The sequence below is a fragment of the Rhinolophus sinicus genome, chromosome 15, assembly GCF_057876585.1.
Source record: "Rhinolophus sinicus isolate RSI-liver-muscle chromosome 15, RSI-T2T, whole genome shotgun sequence".
Lineage (NCBI taxonomy): Eukaryota > Metazoa > Chordata > Mammalia > Chiroptera > Rhinolophidae > Rhinolophus > Rhinolophus sinicus.
Window position 1 is genome coordinate 111,271,801 of NC_142515.1, and position 12,014 is coordinate 111,283,814.

Sequence of the window (12,014 nt, forward strand, 5' to 3'; positions counted from 1 at the left end):
TCAGATAATTCTTTAGTGGAGACACATTCACTGTCCAGAAACCAGCATTGTCTGACAGCAGCAAATTAGTAACTTGTGCTTCTGCTGCCATTATGCTCCAAATCTGATTGTCTATTTGATGAGTGGGGTCTTTCAGGGTCAGTGTGACAGGCACTCATCTTTGTTATCATGTTGCTTGACGTTCGCCCTGGCGTATCTGGAATTGCTATATGCAGTTTACCAGATACCCGTTAGGGGGAAGACGTCTGTGACACGTGTTACTGACCTACTGTGTGTCAAGCACTGTGGGTACAGAGAGGGGACTGAGAAATCCCAAGTGCTGATGGGTCAGTGCAGATACTTGATAGTGTAAACTTGTGACCTCACTAATGAATTAAGGTAATTGGATGAAAAGCAAAGTATTTTTAGCTATGTTGTGTTCTATTTCTGTCCTTCTCTGTCCCAACATCCCTGATATGGTTGACTATACGAGAGTGGGGACCCTTTTTACCCCCCCTGCATGTTCTAGAAATCCAGTTCAACCTCAGTGCTGATTATGGTTCTACAGTCTGCACTCTAACTGGCCATTGTGTTTCCTAGGATTGCAGAACATCCCAGAAACCTGCATCTTTAATACAAACTGATTGTGTATTACTTGTCAGTAAGGAGGGGGTCGAGGGGCTGGAAAAAGGCTATCAGTTTATTTCCCAGCCCTCTGCCCCTCTTCCGGTTGAGATTTAATCAGGATGCTTTACAGATGTTCCAAATACCAAATTAATAACACCAGACACTCTCCACACCTAATTTCCACCTGGAAGTACCTTTATCCATATGTACTTTGGGATAAACAGACACTGAGGATGATGGTCTGCCCTGTGTGTCAGCTGTTTTGAACGAACAACCCTAATGAGGTTTCACTGTACTTGAATCAGACTACTGTAAGTCATACCTGGTGAACTTGCACTCAATTGGTTTGAAATTCATAGAAATTGGCAGCGGCTAAACGGTAGTTTATTATCTGAGCTTACAGAGAAATTAATAGTGAATGATGGCAACGGAGACTTAAACAGGAGGTGTTTTCAAATGACGTTAAGCATTTCAGAAGCTTTCATTTACATAGACAGGCTAATTTGCTATTTATAAGTCTTTCCTATCTGTTTAAAATTAGTGCCCCAATGACTTCAGGTAGACAGTATTTCATAGCCTAGTTGTTCTATGTGTTTGGAAGTAGCAAAACCATATATTTGAAAAGAAATACATAGTCTGTAATTCAGTTTTGTCTTTTGACTAATCTAGGCCTTCACTCCCTCTTCTACCTCTGAATGGGAATTAATGACACTTGCCTTTTGTATCACTGTATCTTGGCAAATAAGTCACGTCCTAGAAGTGTAGATCATGAATTCTGGGTCCTTGTGTGTCCAGAATGCAGCTGTGAGCCTGCAGGAGCTAGCAGTCTGTGGAGAAGCCCAGGAGGACAGTTACAGACGTGGTGGGTAGTCATTGCGTTCCCTTGAAGAAAAGCTCTCACAATGAAAAAGAATTTAGATTTGCACAAAAAACACTCAAAAAAGTGGCTTTGTTAGCTGTTTTGTTTGAAGTAATTTTTAGGCTGATCTTTTAGTTTAAAATATTTAATTACTAGGTTTTTTCTTTTCTTTTCATGGTTCATAAATTTTGCAACCACCTCCTTTTTTTGACTAAACTGAGCAGTTGTCTGTTGCTACAACTTCTGCCAAACAGCTGTTATTGTTGGGTGGTAAAACAAAGAGAAACAACACTCGTCACAAAAATTTGCTATATTCTAAAATACAAAATGAGAGAGCCCAATTGGCCTGTTGTTTTCATTGCTGGGTGGGGATTTAAATATTTAAACCTACAAAATCAGTTGCTCTGATTCTGAATAACTAAGTGATACCCTGACAATGGGAAATGTAAATTTCTTTTCTCTCCTTTTGGGGCTGCTAGTCCTGTCACACCTTCTGCACTGGCTGAGCTTCTCAACCTACTGGACAGGAAAACCATCTCTTCATCTGCAGCGAAACAGGTATGTCCACACTTCCTAAAGCTTCTGACTGCTCGGCTATCCCAGGAAATGTTTTATGTGAAATCAAATGCCATCACTAAGTGAATTTCGTAATTGAAGTATTAAATGTTTGTAACTATTATTTTTATACTGAGAGGTAGGAACATTTTATTTAGCAGATAAAGTCAGTATGTGCTAGGCAGGTGACTTGCTTCTCATCTTTGCTAACCAGGGAGAAGAGTTACGTTTCCCAAATATTTGTCTATGTGAAAGGCTGGGGCCCTGCAGCTAGTGGGGGCCTCAGACTGCGCACACGTCCCCTGTGCCCTGGATGTTAGAGGAATACAAATGTTTATGACAGTGCTCAGTGGTAGCAGAAAGATTAGATGGCCTGAGGGCAGAAATAAACCTACACACACACACAAGAGCAGATGAATCGTAGCATTTGAAATGAGGAGGGGAGATCTTCCCTTTCCCACTCATCTTGCCCCACCAAAAATGGAGGGGAAAAAAAAACCTAATGCAGTGAATAGGTGCAGTAGGAAGAAATGGAAAATGCTGGAAGACGCTGACAGCTGGGTTCATGTATCAATAGAGACAATTTGGGATTCTAAACAAACTTCTAGCATGTTTAAAGGAGGTGGGCAGAATCCCGGCTTCTGCTGGCAATCAAAGTGGAACAAAAGTCTGATTAGAAAGGTGTGAACTGTGTGCCAAGTAAGGAAATCTCCCTATAGATGACTGCCTTGAGGGTTTTGCAGTATTTTTCTACTTTGTTCTCTGTTTTTAAGAAAATCACATAGTGATTTTTCTGGTGAAAAAAAAAAAGGTATTTGTTTTTTTTAAATAAGGAACCCATCCTTCTACTGGTATATTTTCATGGAAAGGTGCCTGGAATGGTGTTCAACCAATATTAATCGTAATTATTTCAAGGTGGTAGAATTTGAAAAATCTTTATATTTTTCTACCTTACTTAAACCGTTTTTTTTTTACCACAGCTTGATATATAGTTTGATATCGGGGAGTGTGCTGCCTCCAGTTTTGTACTTTTTTCTTAGGATTGCTGTGGTTGTTCAGGGTCTTTTGTGGTTCCATACAAATTTTAGGACTTTTTTTGTTTTCTGTGAAAAAAATCCCATTGGGATTTTGATAGGGGTTGCACTGAATCTGTAGATTGCTTTAAATATAGACATTTTAACAGCTAATTCTTCCAATTCATGAACATGGAATATCTTCCCATTTCTTTGCATCTTCAATTTTCAATATCATCTTGTAGTTTCCAGTGTTGAGGTCTTTCACCTCCTTTGTTAAGTTGACTCCTGTGTATTTTATTTTTGTTGCTATTGTAAAAGGGATTTTTTTCTTCATTTCTCTTTCTGTTAATATACAAATGCAACAATTTTTGTATATTGATTTTGTATCCTTCAATTTTACTGTATTTATTATTTCTAATAGCTTTTTTTGGTAGAGTCTTTAGGGTTTTCTACATATGAAATCCTGTCACCCACAAATAGTGCCAATTTTACTTCTTTCTTTCCAATTTGGATGCCTTATATTTCTTTTTCTTGCCAATTGCTCTGGCTAAGACTTCCAGTACTATGTGAATAAAAGTGACAAGAATGGGTATCCTTGTCTTGTTCGTGATCTTATAGGAGAAACTTTCAGTTTTTCACCTTCGAATATGATATTAGCTGTGGTTTGTCATATATGGGCTTTATTATGTTGAGGTACTTTTCCTTCCAAACCCATTTTGAGAGTTTTCATCATAAATGGATGTTGTATCTTGTCAGGTGCTTTTAATGCATCTATTGAGATTATCATATGATTTTTATCCTTCATTTTGTTAATGTGGTATATATCATGTTGATTGATTTACAGGTGTTGAACTAACCTTGCACCCCTGGAATGAATCCCACTTGACCATGGTATATGATCCTTTCAATGCATTGTTGTATTCAATTTGCTAGTATCTTGTTGAGGATTTTTGCATCTATGTTCATCAGAGATACTGGCCTGTAATTTTCTTTTTTTGTGATGTCTTTGCCTGGTTTTGGTATCAGGGTAATGTTGGTCTTATAAAATGAGTTAGGAAGCATTAGCATTCCGTCCTCTTCAATTTTTGGGAAGGCTTTGAGAAGGATAGGTATTAAATCTTCTTTGAATGTTTGGTAGAATTCACCAGTGAAGCTATCTGGTCCTGGACTTTTTTTGGGGGGAAGTTTTTTATAATTGTTTCAATTTCCTTACTATTGATTGGTCTATTCAGGTTTTCTAATTCTTCATGATTCAGGAGTTTGTATGCTTCTGAGAATTTGTCCGTTTCTTCTAAGTTGTCCAATTCGGTGGCATATAGCCTTTCATAGTATTCTTTTATAATCCTTAGTATTTCTGTGGTATCCATTGTAACTTCCCTTTCATTTCTGATTTTATTTATTTGACTATTCTTTTTTCCTTAGTGAATCTAGCTAAAGCTTTGTCAATTTTGTTTATCTTTTCAAAGAACCAGCTGTTCATTTCATTAATTTTTTCTATTTTCTTTTTATTCTCTACTTTCACTCTTATTATTTCTTTCCTTCTACTGACTTTGGGCTTTATTGGTTCTTCTTTTTCTAGTTCCTTAAGGTTTAATGTTAGATTGTTTGAGATTTTTCTGTGTCTGAAGTAGGCCTGTATAGCTATAAATGCCCTCTTAGTACTGCTTATGCTGCATCCCAAAGATTTTGGCATGTTGTATATTTACTTTTATTTGTGTCTATATATCTTTTGATTTCTTCTTTTATTTCTTCATTAACCCAGCAGTTGTTCAATAGCATGTTGTTTAATCTCCACATATTTGTGATTTCTCCAGCTTTCTTCTTATAGTTGATTTCTAGTTTCATACTGTTGTGGTCAGAAAAGATGCTTGATATTACTCCAGTCTTCTTAAATGTATTGAGACTTGTCTTGCATCCCAACACATGGTCTATCCTCAGACTGTTCCACGCGCACTAGAAAATAATGTGAATTCTGTCACTTTGGGATTGAAAGCTCTACAAATATCTATGAAGTCTATCTGGTCTAATGTGTCATTTAAGGCCGATGTTTCCTTTTTAATTTTGTCTAGATGGTCTTTCCATTGGTAAAGTGGAATGTTAAAGTCTCCTACTATTATTGTATTCTTGTCTGTTTCTCCTTTTGGGTCTGTTAACAACTGCTTTATATATTTTGGTGTTCCTACGTTGGTGCATATGTGTTAATAATTGTTATGTCTTCTAGATGGATTGTCCCCTTTATCATTACAAAATGTCCATCTTTGTCTCTTGTTACCTTTTTTGTCTTAAAATCTATTTTGTCTGATATAATTATGGCTACACCTGCTTTTCCCTGGATACCGTCTGCTTGGAGTATCATCTTCTACCCCTTAACTTTGAGCCTCTGTTTATCTTTGGAGCTAAGATGGTTCTCCTGAAGGCAGCGTATAGTTGGTTCTTATTTTTTAATCCATCCAGCTATTCTGTGCCTTTTGATTGGTGAGTTCAGTCCATTTACATTCAGGATAATTATTGATATATAAGGACATACTATTTTATCTTTTGTTTTCCAATTGCTCTGTATCTCCATTTTTTCTCTCATATTTCTGTCTGCTATTTTAGTTTGGTGGTTTTCTATGATGTTTTTCTCCATTTCCTCTTTCTTAATGTTTCATTCTCAGCTCTGGAAATTTGTTTTGTGGTTACCATGAGGTTTGTTAAAATGTCTCATAGATAAAATAGTCCTTTTAGATAAAATAGTCCTTTTTCTTCTGATGACATTTTCATTTGCCTATACAAGTTCGGTCCTTTTCCTCTTCCCTCCTTTTATGTTGTGTGTTCATTACCAAATTGCAGTAGCTATAGTTAATTTTTAATGCTTTTTCCCTTTAACCTTTATGTTATAATTGTTTAACTCCGCATTCTGAATTAGAGTTGCAAATTTCTGCTTCTGTCTGTCACCTTACTTAAAGCTCTGTGTACTCTTTGTATTTTGTTGCAAGCAGAAGCTCAACATTTATTGTAATGCAGGTCTTGTGGTGGTAAAATCCCTCATTGTTTGTTTGGGGAAGCCTTTATTGCTCCTCCATATTTAAAGGATAACTTTGCTGGATATATTATTACTGGTTGCTGGTTTCTATCTTTCAATATTTTAAACATATCATTTAATAGTCTCCTGGCCTTTAGGGCTTCTGTGGAGAAATGTGATGATAATCTGATGGGGTTTCCTTTGTAGCTTACTGCCTTGTTTTCCTCTGGTTTCCTTAAGAATTATTATTTTTTGACAGTTTTAATATAATGTGTCTTGGAGAATTTCTTCTTGCTTTGAGATAATTAGGCATTCTATTCATTTCTTGTACTTGAATGTCCAGTTCCTTCCCTAGGTTTGGGAAGTTCTCCTCAATTATTTCTTGGAATAAGCTCTGTTTCCTACTCTCTTCTGGGATATCCCCTTGTCCTTATGTTGCCCTTTCTAATGGAGTCTGATAGTTCTCACAAAGTTTTTTCATTTTCTTAAAATCCTAGTTCTCTCTCCTCTTCCACCTGAATCATTTGTAGGTTTCTTCCGTCTCTTAGAGCTAATTCTTCCATATGGTCTGCTGTATTTTCAGTGCTTTCTAAAGCATTCTTCATTTTATTTATTAAGTCTCCAGAATTTGTTTGGTTCTTTTTTATAGTTTCAATCTCTTTGGTAAAGTACTCCTTCTGCTCATAAATTTTATTCCTGAACTCATTGGACTGTCTTTCTGAGTTTCTTATATATCATTGAATTTCTTCATGACTCCTATTTTGAATTCTCTGTCATTTAGATCACAGTCTTCCATGACTTTAAGCTTGGTTTTTGGAAAAGTGTTGTTTTTGTTTCTGTTACTGTGTTACCTTTGTTGTTCATGCTGCTTGATGGATTGTTCCTCTGCCAACATTTGAAGTAGTGAACACTTTTCTTATTTAGGTACCATTTGATATTAACAATTCAGAATGTTGATCATTATAGGTCTTTCTTTTGTTTCCCAGTAGATGGTGCTATAGTGCAAGTTTTTATTTCCTCTTACCTCTTATACCTGGGGGTGTCCAGGTGGAGGCAGGACATAGCTATGGTCATGGGAGTACTGCCTGGGTGACCAGGGTGGTGGGTGTTCCCGATGCGCCTGAGCCTCCTGGCTCTGAGGGCACCACCACCATGGTGAGGGATGTGGTGAGTGGAGCCATCACGATATCACTGTGCTGTAACTTGGTTCCCTGTGGCCACTGGCACCAGTGTGGTAGCCAAGAGGAGGGCTCAACTGCAGTGGGGGTAGGGAGCCAGATTGGCCAGCGCTGATGCCTCTGCCCTTCTTACCCTCTGCCTGGCCAGAGTGTGAAGGCCACACCGACTCCTCCACCACTGCTGCGTTAGCTGGGAAGCGTGTTCGTGGGCAGTGTCCCTGTCTTCTCCCTGGTCCTGCCTCCCCTATGCATTCCAATACACCCACCTTCAGATGGATGGATGTGTGGCTCTCAGGCTAGTGTGTTGGGCAGAGGAAACTTTGCTGGGGTACACATGTCGAACTAGTTGTAGATTTACGGGGAGACACAGAAGGGTCTTCTGCACCATGACACTCTATAGTATACTTTTTTTTTTAATGTGTTAACAGTTATTTTTTACTGAATTTAATAGAAGAATCCAAGTAGGCCTTTGGTTTTAGAAACCTGGTGAGCCAGAGTGTGCTCAAGCAGAGCAGAAAGACTCTCTGGTTCTACTGTTATTGGTGTTTCCTCCACCAGAACTAGAAGAGGTTCCATTAGTGATTAGATGATTTGAGGAGAGGAAGAAAGTGGACTGAGTAACTGACTCCTAAGGATGACAGATATGCAGAAAGAATCATCCTGTTTTGAGAACATTCTGAGTTCCAAGAATCTCCCACTTTGTATCTAATTTATTATCAATGCATTTCTCACCACATCTCTTCCTTACGTCACTGCCCAGTATTTTCATCCCGTACATATTTCACTGCCCCTTCCTCCCAGGTGTTCCAACAATGCTTCTCAGATTTACAAACCTCATCCCTTCGGCACCCTGAGGGCCCGGGGAGTTAAGAGGTCAGTAGCCACCCTATTTTTCGGAAATGGGAGGAGAAACTCAAAGGTGCTTGTATCATCATGAACGACCTAGTAACTGCAGACAAAGCACCTGGATTCCTCTCCCAGGATTCAGTTCTTTCTATTGAAGCAGCATGTGTAGCTACCATCTCCTCCCCTCACCAAGGACAGGGCCCGCCAGACCCACCCAGCAGTGTCAGCTCAGCGGTGTCCCAGGATCCCCATGAGTCCCTTGTGACTCAGAGGCCCTGGGTGTGGCGCAGGCCGTGCATGGCCCGGAAACCAGGCAGGATGTGTTTGTCTCCTAGTGCTCGCCTGACATGCCGGGATGAGTTGCTGTCTCCAAAGGATTGTCCAGTTTGTGTTTCCAGTGGGATGAGGCTGAATTGGGATTCCTTAGAGATGAAAATTGAACTTTAATATGCAAGTGTACCCTTTAACCAGTTTCGTCTTCTCTACTTTGAGGTCTGCTTTAAACAAAAATCACCAAAAGCCTTGGTAGACAGTGTTGTATGCCATGCATACAAATGATTTGATGTCTTTTTCTCCCTTTCAGTGCTTCAGTTCTTTGCACATTTTACTCAGCCCTGCTTCTCCTAAGCGTTTGGGTCAATGTTTGTTCCTTGGTAGAAGGATGACCTTTCACAATACTTGCCTTTGACCGGAGGGGACGCCCCTCACTGTAACTGTCACAGCTCCCTCCCTACCGTCTCCCTGAACAGGGCTTTCCTCCACACTGACCCCAGAAGCCCCCCAGGACAGGCAAGGGGTCTGCCTGCTTTCCTTCCATCCTTCCTTCCAGATACTTTAAAAATAGCTTTAGTGGGAAAAAACACTTGGGTAGTAGTTAAGAGGATGTGTGAATTCAGTCCCCAGGGGACTGAAGGCCTCAGTCCCCGGGTCAGAGCTGGCTCCTGTGGTCAGTGTGTGATTGGCGGTTTCCAGCTTGCATTAGTCCGTACTGCCCGTGGCTGTTCATTACCGCAGATGACCAGCACTGCTCTGGGAATCCCTTGTTCTGCGTGTGTCTCAGGTGGGCCGCAGCAGGGCCTGGGAGCTGCCTTTCCATAGCATTTCGCAGGGTGGGGATACACACAGACAGAAGCTGGGCATTTATGCTGCAGCAGAGGCTGCAATCTCAGGGCCACTGTGTTTGCAGCAAGAGGGCCTGGCGGCGGGCTGGCCCCCTTTGGCAGCTCCCAATCTTGCTGGACTCCAGCCTGGAAGGCACAGTTCATCTTAAATAGGAATGACCAGAGGACTGGACAACTGGAGTCGACTTGTCAGCCCAGGGTGCTGAAGCTAACAGTGGCCACTTGACTAACTTGGCAAGTTAATAAGTCGGTGTATTCTAACTCGGGTGGAGTCTACTCCACCTCCAGGCTCCCATTCATTCCTGGAGGCCACTGAAATGTTTCTCTCATGTCCTTCCTTTGTACCCACCCCCACCGCCACCCCCGCCCACTTTCTCAGGGAGCAGCCAGCCTCTCTGCATTTAAAAGCACCCGTTCTAGCATTGTGCGGCTTCCCCAGCTCCCTCACGTCACCTCTGTTCTGGTGTGTTTGGCTCAGGCAGATCCAGTCAGTGCTTGAGCCGGTCGGGTCCCAGCCGGATGAGGTAGCAGGCAAAGCTGACTCCCTAGTCAGCCTGCTCAGGTCCTCCCTGTGCTTTCAGCTACAGCGGGTAGCAGACATGACGCGGGTCTGGGAGTGGCCCGTGACTGGCAGGCATGTGGCCCGTGACTGGCAGGCATGCCTGCTTCCAGGCCCCCGGCTCTAAGCCATGTCTGCTGAGCTTTCTGCCTCCTCTTCCTGTAAAGGGTTACATGGGTTCTTTATAAGTCAGGCCTTGCAGCTGATTTCCGTTTTGAGCCGGAGATCTAGATCTCTCTTCCTGTTGGACATTTCTCTCTTCCTGTTGGACAATGTTGGACATTTTCAACTAAGAACTTTTTTTGGAGACTATAGAGATGAACAAAATTAACACTGGTCAAAGTCTAAATACCTAACAATAGGGGATAATTCAAATAAATTATGATAAATACATTTGATGGATATTAGTTTTTATATAAGAAAGCACTTCTGTAACAAGTGAAACAAGTAGGTCGCAAATTGTCTATACATTATAATCACTCCTGTTACAAAACAAAGAGATAGATGGGAAAACTCCAAAATATTAACATTGGTTATCTGGGGGGCATGGGAGTACAGGTGGTGAGATATTTATCTCTTCTATATTTCCTCATTTTCTACAGTGATTATGTATTAACTATTTTATAATTAGAAACAATGTTTTTAAGTCTTAGTTCAAGAAAAATACATCAGGGAAAGGGGGCAAAGAATCTCTTCAGAGGTGCTTATGGCAGCTCCCTGAGTATACTCCGCGTTATAGATTGCTCGGTTCTCCCTTTCCCCATTAATACATTTGTTGAGGGCAGGGAGAGCTCTTACCTGCTTTTGTGCCCCCCTCCTGCAGCCTGTATGGCCCCATCCTTCACCAAAATGTCACCTCAGTTAATTCAGGGGACGTGACACAGAGCTGTGCCTGGCCCTGTGACTCCTGTCAGCAGGAGCCCTGTGAGTAATCCTCTCACACCTCCCCCTGCCCCTCCTTGCCGTGGGTTTGAGTCAGCGAGTGGGGCTTGGGCCGTGCCTCTCTCTGCAGGTGCGGCCTCGTGCTCTGTTCTGAGGGAGCAGCCCTGTAGGCGGAGCCTCCCGGTGTCTGCATGCCCACCTTGTGGGGCCGCTTCGTTCCTGGATGCCTCGGGAGGGAGACAGGGCACCTGTGGGCTGAGCCAGAACAGCTGGGAATCCATGGCGTCTGCTTTGCCTGCCCCAACGGCAGCCAGTGGAGCTGACTCCTCACCTCTCTGTCCGTCTGTCCCACCTCTGGCCTGCAGGTGTTTGCAGAGCTATGGAAGAGTGAAGGGAAGACTCCAGCGCAGATTGTTTCAGAAAAGAAGCTTGAACTGATGCAGGATCGAGAGACACTGGAACAGCTGTGCCACGCCACGATGGAGCAACATCCGCACGTGGTAAGGAGCACCCAAAGGGGGAAGAGCGTCTTCTCGCGCAGCTGGAGGGGCCACCCTCCTGGCCAGCAGAGGGCCAGCCTGCGGACACGGCCCACAGCCTGTCCACTGCTCCCTGCGGCAGCCCACAGGCACTTCCTTATCATGGCCCAGTTGCAGCAATAATTCCTTAAGTATTTTTGTCCGTGTTTAGCTAAGGTCAAGAGGTGAAATTAGGTGACAACTGGAAAAACACAACTTCCTAAGGAATAGGAAAATTCACCCCTGCAGTTGAATCTCATGAGTTTCAGTTTGAAGGGCTGTTCTCACACTCACTAGATCCAAGGTTTGGCTCCCCAGGCGAGCTGTCCTCTCCCAGGGTTGGCCTTTTGAATCTGCTGTGGCTAGCTCTGCCTTACAAGGAGGACCTCTCAATAATAAACCAGCAGGCATGACTGCAGAGTGGGGGGAAGACAGGGAAACACTGTAGCTTCATGCCTTTAAGAAGTGGGAAGAAAGGCAGAAAGGAAAATTATTTGTAAATTATGGAGGAAATCCTTGACAGGAGCATAGCTGAAAACCAAGTAATTTTGTATTCTGAGCATAGAACAAAATAGAAAACAAAACAGAAAAGGTGCAGTGAGGAGTCTCCCTCCCTCCCCAAGCCTAATCATGTTGTCTAGAGAGATTGGTCAGTGGGGAAAGGGATCGCTAGCACCTCTATCAGAAGAATACACCCCCCACCCCCGCCCATCAGCTTCCAGGCACACTGACCGCGCTGTACTCCCGTGAGGAAAACGAGCTTGCACTGCGTCTCGGCAGTCGCCACCCTCCTGCGTCATCTGTAGTGTCTGATAAGGACACACCTTTAGTTTCAGACTCGTTCTGCGGCACTGAGTGCAAATACTCAGC

The 12,014-nt window shown here is 42.4% G+C and overlaps 1 protein-coding gene across 2 annotated transcripts in view; it reads left to right on the forward strand.

The window, feature by feature from the left end:
* GATB (glutamyl-tRNA amidotransferase subunit B) overlaps positions 1 to 12,014 on the forward strand; it is an 80,925-nt gene that overhangs the window by 66,300 nt on the left and 2,611 nt on the right. For both annotated transcript variants that reach the window (XM_019722812.3, XM_074338446.2), the window contains 2 exons: positions 1,945 to 2,023; positions 10,992 to 11,126. In XM_019722812.3, the coding sequence (XP_019578371.3) occupies positions 1,945 to 2,023; positions 10,992 to 11,126 (214 nt within the window). The remainder of the gene's footprint in view (positions 1 to 1,944; positions 2,024 to 10,991; positions 11,127 to 12,014) is intronic.